Here is a 16,219-nt window from a genome sequence, read left to right on the forward strand (position 1 = left end):
GCACATTTGTTTATTACTGTGAATAGTCTGCATGGATAGAATAGTGCTGTGTATTTATATTACAGTCACATCTACTGACCTAATGGAAATCAGGGTCCCATTGTACTAGTTATTGTACTAACACATAGTGAGAGACAGTTCCTGCCCCACAGAGCTTGGAGTCTAAATGGACAAAAGGCGGGAGAGGAAACAAACAGATATGAAGTGATTTGCCCAGTTTCGCACAGCAGGTCAGTGGAACAGCTTAGAATGGAACACATTTCTTTGTTCCCAGTCCAGAGCCCTGTCCACTAGACCACACTGGCTCTCTCACTAACCTTGTATGGACCTTTACAAAGACTTGAAAAAACAACAACCCCAAATCCAAAACTAAATGATCTTGTCCTTGAGGCACTTACAATCTACATCAAACAACTTTAGACAATGAAGATGATAAATAAAGGAAGGGAAAGGTGCGAAGAGTTAAATATCTTGTCACTGATGACTCTCAACTCGGGAGTGTAAGTTAGTGATGGAAATCAATATTAAAAGTTGGTTTTGGTTTTGAGGAGCAATTTGAGGATACTGAGTGCACTGGAAGAGGGATATCATTTGGTTAGGTGGAAGGAAGATAGATTTGCGGTCGGAAGTTATGTGAAGGACATCTTCAAACTCACTGGCCTTGTTCCCCTCTTCATTGCTCTTAGAATAATTCTCCATGGGAGGAGATGGAGATGTGGAGATGGTTCCGTTCTTAGACAGACCTATGTAGCCTGGCTGGATCAGGTCCTCTAAATCAACATGTGGGTTGAGACCCAATGTGTCAAAGGGTCACTTGGGAGCCCGGGTGTGTTTTTCCCCTGGAGGGGACTAGGCCCTGGGAGGTGCAAGGTTGCAGATCCCACCCTGCACTCACTCCACAGCAGTGGCTCCGCTGGGCTGGCTGAGCTCAGCTTGACGCTCTGTGCATTGCATCCTGGTGCACGGTCACAGTGCCTCCATAATGACGATGAGGAGAGGGGGAAGCCGGCAGGGCCAGAATTAGAGGGAGTGGTGCAGTGACCCCCATATACCAGGCCACAACACAACTCTCACAAATCTGCCCACCAGGCCAATGCTGTGTGGTACTGCGACCTCTGGGGTTGCAGCACCTCAGCTGAGGTGGGTAGCCGAGCCACGCCAGCCCTGCAGGGCAGGAGCAGCCACTATGGTATGCACGGAGTACTTACTTAGTACTTATTACATTACTGTGTATTATATAGTGTGAGTAAGAAATATTTAGTAAACCAGATGTTTTCTTGCATTGAAGCTATTTATTGGATCGCAAAAGGGCATCAAAGTTTACAAATGTGTCATGAGCCAAAAATTGCTGAGAACTACTGCTCTAGATTCTTCCTGCGGGAATATTTGGCTGGGTACGGGAAATTTCCATGTTAATAAGGTCAGAACTCTGAGCCCCATCCGTTCTGTGATACTTGCGCTTGCATGTGATATTGGCAGGTGAGCTGGCCTTTTCTCTGGAAAACACAAGGCTGTGGATCTTGAAGCGTTGCGAGCCTTTGGAATGATACTCTGAGCATCACAATTTTGGAACCTCTCTATGCTTCTCATGATAGAAACTGAAGGCAGCTGAAGAATTTTAGCTGAGCTGTTACCATTCATACAGTGGCCACCAGAGGCCTCTGTCCAACTAGCTGAGCAGGCAGCACTCTGGGGAAAGTCTCTCTCTTTTCCTGCTCTGTGCCAAGGCAGCATTTGTTCGATTTCTTTTTGCAAGCTGGAACCCATACCTGCCTAGCCTCGGGTCCTGTTAACTTAGACAGATTGGAGACTGTTCCCACTGCAGCCTGGATTCCCTTAGTGAATGGGGCTGGGAGGATGTAAATAAAAATTTGGAAAAATATTTATTTTGTGTCCGTTCTTCAAATGGCAGAGAGAAACCTTTGTGTAGCGGTGGTGGGATCACCCAGGAGGAGAAGCCTACGCTTTTCTCCTGCCTATTGCAGGCAGGTAGGTGGAGCCTGCCTCGAGAGAGGATAGCACTGGACTGGAGTTTCCCCTGGATGAAGGGGAGCATACTGATGTTGGAGGGGATGATGAGGATGCAGAGGGTCAGATACCGAAAGGATGATATGCCAGTGGTTAGAGGTAATGAAATCCTTCTCTGGAGGAAGTGGCCTCCAACCCCATTTTTGTGAGCGGTTTCTGATGGTTTCAGGTTAAGGTTTTACCCTGGCACCTGTGTGCACAGAAATGGGGAGCGGGATGTCAGGAGGACTTTTCCATCGTGCGTTCAAAAGTCCAAAGTCCTGCCCAAAGAGCACAGAATGAGTATTGCTTTAAATGGCATTTGTGGGGGAGAAGTCCCATGATTTCTGAGCTCTGGAGATGAGCAATACTGAGCCCAGCTATCCCTGTTATCCCCCTTTGCCTCATTCTCCAAGGTTTTGTAGTACATGTAGACTTAAGATATGTCTACACATAAACCACTACAGTGCCATAGCTGCACTGCAGCAGTGCTTCAGTGTAGACACTCTTGTGCTAGGAGGAGTTCTCCCATTGCTGTAGTTAATCTACCTCCTTGCGAGGTGATAACTAGGTCAACAGAAGAATTCTCCCCTGACCTAGCGCTGTCTACACCGGGGTTAGGTCAGCTGAGCTACATCTCTCAGGGTTTGGACGTTTCACACCACTGTGAGACATAGCTATGCAAAAGTAAGTTTTCAGTGTGGACCAGCCCCTTCTTTCTAAGTGTCTCTGATGGAGCTGAGCTTTTCGAAAGTGCTGGCTGGGATGAAATATAAACGTTTTTGCCTGCTTTTTTCATCACAGTTTTGAATTTTTCTCAACCAGCTCTGATTTCATCTGACTACTCTTGTCTCTTACTTCTGTCAATGTTCACTTTTGTCTTGTACAAAGTTGAGTGCTTTGTTAGAATTAAGTGGCAATAAATAATAGTTGGGGAGGGATTCCTCACTCTTTTTTTTTTTTCTGTTAGGAAGGAGGGTTTATAACTTATAATCGCTTATTAATCTTTCACATGCCTCTATTTTTGTGCAGTCTAGATCTTGCTTGTAAGCTTCGTCTTTCATATGAGCTGCTGACTAGTAGATTTCTGACACACTTGAAGCCCCACCCCTCTCTAGCTTCTGGAAGGAAGAATGGATTTTTTTTCTCACTTCTCCTTCTGCTTTTCACCCAAATTACATTTCCCCACAGAATTTCATTGCTGCTGTGACTGGGAGGTGTGAGGAAAAGATGTCTGATACTTTATCAGTCCTACAGCCTTTGCATTTAGGGGAATTTCTCCCCGGTAAATAACTCCAGTACCTGCATGTGGTGCTTCTACTCATAGTTTTTCCCTGCCAGATGCAGCAGCAATTTGAAACTGACGTGATTTTTTGACACACTCACTGCTGCCCACATGTTTCTGAATAATAGCAAAGAATCACAGCTTATATTTACCATAAATATAAAGTCTTCTGATTTGCTGCTGTTTGGCAAAAGCTCTGACCTGCAGCAGAGGATTTGCCGGGGTTTTTATGCAGACTCAGGAACAGCAGTGCATAAGTTTACACTCTTCACATTTGTAAGGTTTTTAAATGAAAGCTTAAATTGTACAGAAAATGATGGGTTAGGCCCCTATGAGTACTGGGGAAAGCTCCCAGTTTACCAGTGGGGAGTAGCCAGGTGGGTTTTCAAGCCCTGCTTATTATTTACATAACACCAACAGCAGTCTAGGTGCTATACAGACAAGTCTGAAGAGTACTAGCTCCTTAAAATTTGCGGTCCTCTTATTTGCCAGACATGTGATCAAAAGTGTGTTTAGTTCTGTCAATCTAGGCAGCAAAACTGAAACAACCATTCCTGGGTAGCAAAGCAGATAGGGTTGCCAGGTGTACAGTTTTCGACCAGAACACCAGCTCGCGAAGGGACCCTGGCAGATCCAGTCAGCATCACTGACCGGGCCGTTAAAAACTCTGGTCGGCGGTGCAATGGGGCTAAGGCAGGCTCTCTACCTGGCATGGCTTCATGCGGCTCCCGGAAGTAGTGGCATGTTCCCCCTCCGGCTCCTAGGTGGAGGTGCAGCCAGGCTACTCTGCAGACTTTCCCATCTGCAGGCATTGCCGGCACAGTTCCCACTGTCTGGGAGTGGCTAATGGGAGTTGCGGGGACGGTACCTAGGAGCCGGAGGGGGGACATGCCGCTGCTTCCGGGAACTGCTTGAGGTAAGCACTGCCCAGAGCCTGCAACCCTGACCCCCTCCTGTGCCCCAACCCCCTGATCCGGCCCTCCAAACCCCTCAGTCCCAGCCTGGAGCCTCCTCCTGTACCCCAGAGCCCACACCCCCAGCCAGAGCCCTCACACCCTTCCTGCATCCCTGCCCTGGCCCTGAGCCCCCTCCCACCCTCCCAACCCCCTCAGCCCCACCCCAGAGTCTGCACCCCCAGCCAGAGCCCTCACACCTCTCCTGCGCCCCGGCCCCGGCCCCGAGCCCCTCATGTCCTCCAAACCCCTTGGTCCCAGCCCAGAGCACCTTCCTGCACCCCAAACCGCTCATCCCTGGCCCCACCCCAGAGCTCCCCCCACCGGAGCCCTTACCCGCCCCCATCTCAACCCATGCCTCAGCCCGGAGCCCCCTCCCGCACCCTGAACTCCTCGTATCTGGCCCCACCCTAGCACCCTCAGCCAGAGCCTGAACGCTCTTCCGCACCCCAACTCCCTGACCCAGCCCCGTGAAAATGAGTGAGTGTGTGAGGGTGGGAAGAGCAAGCGACAGAGGGAGGGGGGGCCTCAGAGGAGGGGTGGGGCAAGGTTGTTCAGTTTTGTGTGAGCAGAAAGTTGGCAGCCCTAAATGCAGAATGTAATCAGTTATGATTATATACAACATGATGTGTACTTTTGATAAATTCATATTTGTGTGTGTATGCTATGGTTAAATAAAAGCCTTCTTGGCCTTTAGTACAGTGCATTTTAAATTGTGTAAGCTAGATACAATTGAAATACTGTGTTTACGGTAAGTTCGGATGTGATCCCCTGGGAGTAGGTCTCTAAGTACCAGAAGCCCTTCGGGAAGGGGTTTTTCAAAAGTGTTTAGTGATGCCATAACTTGAGCGGAAACGTATGGTAATACATCAACTGAAGTCAAATTTGTTAAGCCAAAGCTTAGCACTTTCTAGACTCACACCCTAAAGTTTTACCATGTGGCTAAAATGCCGCAAAAAAAGAATAGGAAGTAAATGTTCCTCCAGAGGTGTGTGGTGGTTTCAGTTAGTTTTACTAAGGTTTCTGTGAAATTACACAATCCTGGAATAAAATACTTTGGTTTGTGTTTGCCTTTTTATCTTAGATTTCAAACAGAATTTCAGCAGGTATTTATACTAGCTGTAAAGACTCCGTGGGGCAGGCAGGCAGATGAGTATTCAAAATATTGGGTATTTGTTGTACAGCCACTGCATCAGGAAGCTTTGTGCCTGGAGGAGGTTCTCTTATTAATAATTCAAAGAATTTGGTACTTGAGCTATGTCAGTTCTGCCGAGCATTATATAACTGCAGGTTCTAAATGTGCCGGATTATCCTTCAACAGACATTTGCTAGCAGTCTCCAGGACAAAACTGCTTTTAAGACAAAATTTCTTCCCTGAAGCTAATGGGGATTTTTCCTGTATGCTGTAATACCCTAAAATAAATGGAGACCAGTGATTTGAAATCTGTGTGCAAAATTCACTAATGTACATTGGTGAGCAGCAGCAGAATGCTGTAAGACAAACTTTGTTTCCATCATTGAGAAATCCTGATGCTGTTTGAAAGGGTTTGATTCTTTCTTTGCAAAGAAAGGTTTCAGCCTTCAGCAAGAAAAGCTTCAGATGTAAAGATAAGGAAAAATAGTTGAAGTGAGTACTCTGTATGTGTTAGTTACATTTGTTTTGTATTAATCTATTTATACTGGTTAGATAAGTTTGGGTTTTTTTAGGCTTGAAAATAATCTGTTACTATCTCTCTCCCTCAATCACCTTGGATGTCAGTAGTGGTGAATTTGTATCTGTTTAATCAAATCAAAACTCTTGTCAGCATAGAGATCATTCTTGGTTATTAGCTGGTTATTAAAGAAAAGCAAATTTGCCTATCTTTCACTACGGGCTTATGTTTTAATATATGTATTTAACTTTTTCATAGCATATGAATATTTTAATGGAAAATTTATATGTGTGTTTTAAGAATCTAGGGACACTTGATTGCAGACTTTATAGGAATGTTTTTAGCTTGGTAGCTTATTCTGTGATTTATTTATTTTTTTCAATTAAAATCAAACAGTCTCCTAACCACATACTCTAGGATGAGCATCCTTTCAGTCTACATTTGATACATATCATAGAAGCTTCATGTCTTTCTTCCTTTTGTGACATTTCATTTAATAGCTGTCTTAATGTATAAAAATATATAGGCTTGTTTTACTCACTAGGACTTTACCTTACTTTTTTCTTAACCCATTCTACATAGGTGGCAACACATGTCAACAGGCCGTGCATGGTATCCTATGTGTGACTGCATGTTTCCCATAGTGCCATCTAATGTAAAGGAATGCCCTCACGCCTCCCAGAAAAGCTTTGTTAAATGTGACCTGTACACTGGGTTGAGAGATCCGTCAGCTTTAGAATGCTCCAAAGAGACTATGGAAGGGATATTGAACACACACTTGTAATGCTAGTGGATTTTTATTTCTTCTATTTGTGGATTACTTATATGTTGCAATGCTGAAGAAATAAGCAGGTGAAAAAGAGGGTAGGGAACAGAACTAAGCAGAATATAAATATAATATTGGTGTCAATGAGGATTGGGAGTTGTCTAATAGTTGTAGAGCCTTGCCTGTATAGCCAAGATACCTACCATCGGTACCATGCTACAGCTTACCTGCTTTGCTTATCAAAGGTTTATGATTAAATTGTTGAGTGAACTCCTTCACAAGAGTATTATACGGCTCATTGTAAACAAGGGGATCAGTGCAATGTAATTTGCAAATTGGGTCTGGTTCGAGACTGGGTGGAAGATAAACTCAGTTGTACAAGAACAGAATTAACAAGAAAATGTTGCAGCACAACAGAGAAATGTTGAGAGAATGCTACAGCATTTTTGTCTGCATCCCTTACCCTTTACGTTGTAGCATTTATTTTGTTACTCTGAAAAGCACAGAAGATATTTTGAACAGGGAATATAAAGTTCTGTTTGCTTTCTTGCAGATGAACTGCTATGGCAGGAAGTTAAGGCGGACAGGACCTGAACAGCTGAACAGTAGAAATGACTTGGTTTCTCCACCCCAGCGTTCCAGGGTGAACGGCTGGTCTTTACCACTCCACACCTTTCAGTTTGTTGCTCTGCTGTTTTACACATACCTGGCCATTGTAGGGTTTGGGATCTACATACCTTTGCTTCCCCACGGATGGAAGTATGCTGCCTATGCTGTATCCTTTTTTTATTTCCTCTCCTTCCAAGACATGCTCTGCATAGGTTCTGGGTTAAATTTACATATACGCTGCTTATGCTATAAATAAGGGTTAGTGCATTAGAGGAGTGGAGTACGTTTCCCCAATTGTATATTTAACCACACTTAGTGAGGGTGGTTTTGTTATAGTAGTTCTTATATAAAAAATTCACTTCCTGCAAAAGACCATATTTTTTAAAAAAAAATCTCTTTGCCAACTAATATTGGATATGACCCCAAGCCCATTAGTCAGCGTGAGTCTATCCATTGACTTCAGTGAGCTTGGATCAGGTCATTGATGTGAGCCTTGTTCTAAACTATGAGGTGCTCAGCAGTCAGGTGCGGGGCTATAGATTCTCCACTGCTTTGAAGGACTCTTTTTGGTATATTGATAAACACTCCCAATCGTACATCTCACTTCAGCCCAGAGTTACCTACCTTCCACAGAAATTTGGTGTTCCATCACTTTTTTTATTTTTGGAAAATTATTTACATTGGAAATAAAGAACCATAAAACTATTTACGGCAAAGGAATAATGGGCTATTGTGATACTTGGGTGTATAAAGAGGGGAGTAGTGAGTACGGAGTAGGAATAGGGAGCTAATTTTACATCCATGGATGGCATTGGTGAGACAGATGCATACCTCCCAACATTCCCAGTGGCTAACGGGGACAGATCCTGCCCCAGGGAGGATGGGATGGGATAGGAGGCCCAAGGGGAAGAGTTGCAGAGCAAACCCACCCCGCACTTACTCTATAGTGGTGGCTCCTGTCCTGTGGGGCTGACTGGGCTCAGCTCCAAAGTTCTGAATGAGTGTCAGGCTCGAGGAGGAAAGGGGCTGGGTAAGGCCTGTAGGAGGTGGGGGTGGGAGCAAGGAGCAAATTAGAGAACAGGGAGAGGATTGCAAGACAATGGGAGGGGAAGTGGGTTGCAACATGTGGAGTGGGGAGCCAAGCCCAGCCATGGTCAAAGCAGGATAGTCCCATGAAACCCAGGGCTGTTGGGAGGTCTTTAGATGCTAGAATAGTCTGTCTAGTTTCAGTGTCCACATTTTAATAAGGATGCTGAAGAGGGTGCAAAAAGGAGCCAAAAAATTATTTGAGGGCTGCAGAAAACACTGTAGAGTGAGAGATTTAGAGTTCAATCCATGTAATTTCTTAGACTGAGAGGTGCCTTGATTACATAAGTACCTTCACAGGGAGAAAATAATGGACACTGAAGGACTCTTTCACCTAGCATAGAAAGGCATAACAAGAACCAATGGTTGGAAGCTGAAGCCAGACAAATTCAGATTAGAAAGTGTGGCCTTTGAGATACTAAACGGTGGTCCTGGAAGGTGAACATATCAAGAAGAAAATGTGCATTCGATTGAATTGAAGATGTCCCCCTTGAGCAGCACCCTCTGGATTTTTAAACTGAAGTGTTTTTAATCAGCCTGGTCACCATGGGGAGGCGGCACAAGGGTTGCCGCCTCTCACTCCCTCCTCTGCAGCACTAGGATCTGCACAGGTTAGAGATGGGTCAATTTCTGGTTCACTGGCAATTCCAACCTTTTTTTAAAAAAAGTTAGTTTTGGGTTGGCCCAAAATCAATATATATATTCAGCAATCAAAAAGCTGAAATCTTTGTTGTGTGTCAAACAAACATTTAGTTGGAAGCAAAACATTTTGTTTTGATTTCAGACATTTTTTAATTTTAAAGGAAATCTCTAAACAAAACGTTTTTTGGAGCCAAAAAGTCAGTTTCATTACAGACATATCAAAACGAAACACTTTGATAGGGGTGGTGGTGGATTTTTTTAGGGTGCTTTATTGACCAAATAATCCAGCAAAATGTTTTGTCACCAAATCTGCATTCTTTTTTGTTTCCACCAAAAAGAAAGGATATTTTTGGCTGACAATTGTGGCCAGCTCTAGCACAAGTCTCAGCTTGGGAATGCTCTGAGCATCTGTTGTGTCATAGGTAAGGATGTGATTTGGTCACGGATTCTGTGACCAAATCACATCTCTGGGACTTCTTCAGCTTCAGACCCACCATGACCATACCCTGACTCTGTACATTTTTACCATGACTGCTCTGTGAAGTTTGCCTAATTTTACCGTGACACAGTCGTATCCATCGTCAGAGGTAAGGAAGGGGAGAGGAGTTCTGGCTGCTCCCTTCCAGGGTAGTGGGAGCCCTAGCAAGAGCAGAATAAGCGCTTGGCTGACTCTGCCTGAGCCTGGGGGAAGTGCCAGCAAAGTCCTTCCCTGGCCCAGCCACCCAGGAATGCCCAAGGGAAAGGGGGGAAAAAAGAAGCTGAGAAACATCAGCTAGTTACTGCACCCTGACTTTCTGTCCCAGGGCCGACTAAGGCACCCTGAGATGCCAAGGTATCACATGTTAGCAGGGTAAGCCGTGTGCTCCATCCCTTCTCCCTTCCCTCATGACCCTGGAATGCCCTCTGTGCCAGGGGCTGTAGGGAGAGAGAGGTGTAGGAGCACACTACGCTGTTTCCACACCTGCTGAGAAATCCCCAGCTGGGGACTTAAGGCTATGTGCACGCTACAGCTTAAGTCAGTATAAGTTATGTTGCTGAGGGGTGTGGGTAAGCCACCCCCTCAGTGATGTAAATTACACCGTCCTAAGTGTTGGTGTGGACAGCAGTATGTCGGCAGGGGAGCTTCTTCCACCGACATAGCTCCTGTCGCTCACGGGGACTGGATGGGGGAGCTCTCTCCCGCCGGCTTGGAGCGTCCGCACTAGCAGCGGCATAGCTGCGCTGAAGCAGCCGCAGCGCTCTGAGCTCTGAAGTGTAGCCATGGCCTGCGTGCTCCAAAGAGAGTGGAACAGAAAAGAAAATCTGCTCCCAAGTACCAACTGTAGCCCCCTTGACCTTTGTGAAATCTTCTGTTTGATCCTCAGGCTGGAAAGATTGGCCACCCCCACTGGTCTAATGCAAAAGAGACTTGGGGCACAACTCTGTGGTGTACTTTTCACTTGCAGTGCTCCTTGACTGAAGGGCACCCTGCACATTGCAGAATCAAAACGCAACTCAGGAGTAACTGCTCAGAATGGATAGCAAACTTACAAAATGCTAGCATTTTTATAGTGAGCTTTTCAGTAACATGTAGCAGCTTCTAATCAGATTACTTTACACAGTGCTTGCTCTTCATTAAATCGCGAATCGGGGTCTTGAGTTCTATAGTATCTCCAAACAGGGACATTTGAAACTGGTTTGAAATTCCTGTGACTGAGATGGCAAGGGTGGAGATGGGGGTGGAAGTTAACAATGTTGTGAAAGGGAAAGCATCAATACACCAGTAATTTATGTACTATTTATATACTAAACACAGATTGTTGCTAGGAAGTGATATGATGTCAATACAGTATTCTTATAACAGCATGATAACTCTTACAGTAAGGGATAAAATACGTGTGTAGTCAAATGTGTTTATAATGGAAAACAGTGCATTAGTGGTGCCGTGTATCTCGTCTACTAGTCAAAATGAGATTTACGTGGGAAACACAATATAATCTTACAACAAAGATTTTTTTTGTTTTTTCCGACTTCATAGGAAATAACAATTCCTTTAAAAAAAAAAAAAAAAAAAGGCTGATAAATTCAGTTTGCATACCATGTTCACATGTTTGAAAAGAATAAGAGCCTTGCTGAAGTCCACTCTGCCGTGGTCTTTACTGGGTCCTGCTGGTGCTGTCATAGCCGGGGGGAGGGTCCTTGGAACAAAGCAATGGAGGGCTTTTTTTTGGTGGTGGTTGGTTGGTTGGTTGTTAAGGAAATTGATATTCTTGCATATTAGAGAGTAGATTTTAGGGCTTGTTTGGGGAAAAGGAAGGGCTACTGCCCTGAGGTTCAGGTGGGTGTTTCCTGAAAGATCTGAAAAATAAATGGCTGTTCGGGGAGCCTGAGAATCCTTGGAATTTTTTTTCTCATTTAGAGAAGGTTCCCCTCCCCTTTTAATAAGTGTGAGAGAAGTGTATTTCTGCCTTCCCTTCTCCTCTGCCTTCCTGTTACTTCGATAAATTGACAGCTTTTTTTAATCCTGATTTGACTAAAGTTGGGGGTCATTCCCTCTCTGAAAGACTTCCCAAGGTAAGGCCTTTTCATGGTAATATAGGACTAAGGAAGCAGTTGCTTGCTAAATCCCAGTGACCTGGGCAGTGGTGAGAGAGACTGTCTGGAAGTGGTTTTTCCTCCTCTAAAGAAGAGTCCTTTCTCTTGTGCAGATGATCTACTGGCTTTAGTTCATCTAGATCTTGTGAGAAAGGGATTACACTAAGCACATGGACATCACATTTTCAATGTGTTGTTTTGATCAAATTATGCATTTTATTTCAGATAATAACTAAAAAATTTACAGCATATCTGTGGAACAAACAGAGAGATCATACAGATCTCTTTAAAGACCACAATCAAATGAAAACCAATATGCAGATTTTTATAGGACCCTCTCCAGTACAATAGTTCAAGCTAATGTTGCTATGCATCAGTTTGGAGCCTCTGCATAATAAATCCAGCACTGCCAACCTTTGCCTTTTAGACTTTAAGGAGTTGATCAAGATAATCCTCTTTTGGCCCTGTCAATATCATTAACAGCTTTAAATATGAAAGTTGAACCTTTCTTAACCATAGAAAAAGCTTCTTGTTTCCAAATATATAGAAATTTTAGAGGGGTGCATAGACAGAGTGGCTTCTAGAACTTTAATTTTTTTTCAATCTAATAACTAATAAGAATCAAACTTGTGTGTTTTAGAAACAAGTTCAAAACTAAAAGAAGGCTGATTTTAAGTGTCATCATGTTGTTATGTTTCCTGATGAGGTCCAGGAAATGCAAACTAGGACAAAAGATTTCAGACTTCTAATGGAAGAACTGCCAAATATTGGTGCCAAATTTTGGGAAACAATGGAAGATAAAATTTATATTTTTAGTTTTTGACAGCGAAGTAAGAAATGTTTTAGCTTCAAACTGAATTGGTTTATTTGCATTTGTGGAAGAAAGTGGTAGGTCAGATGAGGAGTTCAAATTTATTAAAACAAACTTTTTGCCCCCCTTTATGTTCGAATAAAAAAGAATCTTATAGGGTCTAAGAATTTTGGGATAGATCTACAGCTAGTGTAAATAAGCATATCTCTTTTGATTTATGTGTTTGATTTACCTGCAATGACTTACCTCAGCTGAGGATCTGAGCCTTTATGTATCATTGGAAGTTTTGTTGCTATGACTGCCCTGGTAGGTCAGTTTTTTCATGGGGGTTTATCTTTCTGATGTGTCAGGCTATACTGCATAGTCTAATGTAGCTTATGGTTATCTAAATGAAAATTTTTGGATACTGTATGTACCATTCTGAGAAGAATTTTGCATGCAATGAGTGGGATAGCTGGAAAACCTATGTTATGTAACATGCAAGGAAATCTGTGTGTACGTATATAATGTAGCTGTGTGAGTGTGAAGTATATATGTATGCTTTATATATATGAATACATCACTTTTTATATTAAAAATACACATTTATATAATAAAGTGCTGCAATTCCATAAAAACATGGGTTAGGAAAACTAATATTTTAGTCTTCAATAGAAGAAATCTTAAGATTGAGCACTTAATAATGTGACATTTTCTGCATATCTAAGATGTAAAAAGTGTGACTATACAAAGCATACTTCATGAATCTCAGGTACACACACGTATTTTGGCAAGCTTTGTGTGGCAATAACAACTTGTGTTAAGGCAGGTTACAGGTCATTCTCAGCAATTGTTCCTGCAAGCTTCCCAGTTGCTCCCTTCTGGTGAATAAGAAACTGCATTTGGGAGTGGATCCAGAGTTCAAACTGTGCCTTACAAAGGGTGTGTGTATTGAGGGGGTGAGAGGCGTGTGGCATGCTCTGCATGTGGGGTTAAAAAAAGAGTATATTGTATGTATATTTCTTGGCCCATGCACTCGGAGATCAATCTCTCTGCTTTTTGAAGAATGCTTAGATGATGCATTCCTCCTGAACCTGGGAAACACATCATTGATAAAAATTACTATTTAAAGAACTGCTGGGTGAAAAATTGATCAAGTTATGCATACACAAAGGCTTTTCATTTATCTCCTTCTTGAGGCAGGAAGACTTACAGGCCAGGGACACCTTAGAATTCTGCTGGTTGTTTGTCTGTGACTATATCATTTTCAAAATAACTTTAAAAAAATCATGTAATATATCCTGATGTTGCCTGTGAGACAGCCTCAGAGACTAAGATTTAAAACATTGAAAGAAGATTTAATTTAGTGCTCTGTTAGAAATATTGTATCCAGGAAAATTTTTTGTTCTGTATCATACCAAAAAATTTTCTGTATTACACTGAGTTTCCTTATCTTCTGTTCTCAAAGTTGAAACTGTAGTGCAGACTTGTGAAGAGGCAAAGTCTTGTAACTTCTTTTCTAGCTCTCTGGGCTTTGTTTACTCTTGAATCAGATCTAGCACTGTGATACAGTGCTTGTTCTGTTTCTAATAGAGAAGAATTCTACTTTAAACAATGTAGGAAATTATTGCTTTGGGGCACACAATGAGACTTCCTGCTCTGGTCAAGAAAACACACCTTCCCATTGTCCTTCTCTGTCATGTCACAGTGTTCATTCTCTTCAAAAGTATTGGTAATTGCTACCATGGTAACAAAACAAAAACATGGTGTGGCAGCTGTTCTCAATGTTTCATAAATGAATTCTGCTCGTTTACTAAACTACAGCAGTTTGATGACTCTCTCTATGACTTAAGCCTAGCACAAAATAATCTATTAACTGTGTGGTGCCCAAGGGTGGGGTGTCTTGACTTTTTTTTTTTTGGATTGTGTGGGTGGGGAGGTAATCATCACTAGAATCAGCCAGTGCGAAAAGATAATCCATTTGCCTCTTGCTATTGTGTGAGTACCTAGTGATTGCACAATTAACTTCTGTAGCAAGAGGTTGGAATACTTGGGGAGCTGGTTATAGTTGAACTACTTTCTTATGTTGCAAAGCAGCTAGACAAAGTGGTTAGCTAGTTCAGGTGAGACTGAGTGTTCATGCTCTGCATTTGGAATTTTAGTGGTCATGCCATGTGATTTGGGGATGACAAGTTCACCAGGTGAGAGTGTAGGGAGATGTGGAAAAGACAGTATGCGGAAAGTGGGACACAGATCAATCAAGAGTTAGAAAGGGAGCTGCTTTGCAGGCGATGGTTTGACTTGGTTTTTTCGCAATTGAACTTCTTGGAATTGTTTGCTCTATGCCAGGTAAACATGACTTGTGTGAACATTTGTAAATAAATAAATGGGAATAAGAAATACCCTGAATCTTTGTCACTAACTTCATTTCTAACAAGTAACTCCAAAGCCCGGTATGACTACCTCTCAGGAAAGGGATAACAGTAAGTTACTGACTGCCAGTTCATGTCCCATAGTCTGTGGTTTGTGGCTTCCAACCCATTCTCCTAAAGTCCCACTTAATCAACTGGCTCCAGGAGCTGAGGCTTTAAGGAAAAAAACAAATATCACAAGACTAGTGATCAAATTGAAAGTTGGTAACCTTGGAGTGTGGGTAAAATATGATTCCTATCAGGGCAATGTATTGAAATCCTCTTGGTGTTTTCTCCCAAGATTTCCTCTGTGGCTTTTATCTTGGGAGGGGGTGAATTGAGTCTAAAAAGGTTTCAAGAGTAATTTGAATAGAACCTTGTTAGTTAGTTCCCTGTTAAGTCCAGAGGACTTCTTCATGTTGAAGTCTGAAGGAGTGCCTATTTGCAAATATTAGGCAGTAATTACAGGCATCTGTCACAACTCATAGGCAAGGAATAGAAATGGTCAGAGGCAAAATTACACTGAATTAGGGGAAAGAATCTGAAGATGCGCTTTATGCGGCTGTAGAATAGTTTCTCAAAGGACGTAATGGTGGCCCCAGTGCCGTGGGACTTACAAAAATAGCCTGGACGGAACACCAAAAAAATGCGCTGCCAAGAACAATCCTGTATTGTCAGGGGGATTTGAACTCCCTTAGTAGATAAACCTGGTGGTTTCTGTTTCTAACTCTTCTGATACTGTGGCATGCCACTTATTAGTTAAAACTGTGGCGGTGGGGAGGGGAGGGGAAGGTAGTTGTCCCTTCTGTTAAGATAAAGTAAAACTGAAATGCATTTTACTCATTTGTAATATTGAAAATGCGTACCGGCAACGGGGAGGCGAGGGAGAGAAGGAACATAGGCCATGGAAGTTAGACCTACATTTCTTCCATTTTACAAGTCATAGTGCAGTTTATCCTTCCTTTGTCTTCAAAAATACAACCACTGAATAAGGGGGGCGGGGGAGTCTTTAAAATGGCACAGGAACACGTGTTGGGCAAAAGCTTTTGAAAGGGATACGTCCTAGATCTTCATCTTTGCGTGTTTTCTTTATCCTAAACACTTAATTTCTCCTTAACTAACAATAACGCAGGTGATCGGTGTCCTTTTTGCGCATCACTTAGTTGCTCACCTTGTTGCTATCACCATTGACCCAGCAGATCATAATGTGCTGGCTAAGAAAAACTACAGCAGCCCCATGCCAGTCTTTGACAGAGGCAAGCACAAGCACGTCATTCAGAACCAGCACTGTTATCTCTGTGAAGTTGACGTGTAAGTTTATGCAGTAAAAACATATCAAAAAGATCTGGATTGTTTTTCTTTAAATCCAGAGGTGTTTTATATTTTTCTTTGCTGTTGTGAAGTCATTTTCCTGCTGGCCAGATTGGAGAGAAACTGACCTGTT

At 42.8% G+C, this 16,219-nt stretch overlaps 1 protein-coding gene across 1 annotated transcript in view; it reads left to right on the forward strand.

Annotated features, from left to right (window-relative positions):
- LOC141981580 (palmitoyltransferase ZDHHC11-like) overlaps positions 1-16,219 on the forward strand; it is a 90,193-nt gene that overhangs the window by 36,803 nt on the left and 37,171 nt on the right. Inside the window, exons 2-3 of the mRNA XM_074943214.1 lie at positions 7,217-7,438; positions 15,908-16,086. Coding sequence (XP_074799315.1) covers positions 7,217-7,438; positions 15,908-16,086 — 401 coding nt within the window. The remainder of the gene's footprint in view (positions 1-7,216; positions 7,439-15,907; positions 16,087-16,219) is intronic.

This window comes from Natator depressus, chromosome 2 (assembly GCF_965152275.1).
Source record: "Natator depressus isolate rNatDep1 chromosome 2, rNatDep2.hap1, whole genome shotgun sequence".
In the NCBI taxonomy this organism is placed as follows: Eukaryota; Metazoa; Chordata; order Testudines; family Cheloniidae; genus Natator; species Natator depressus.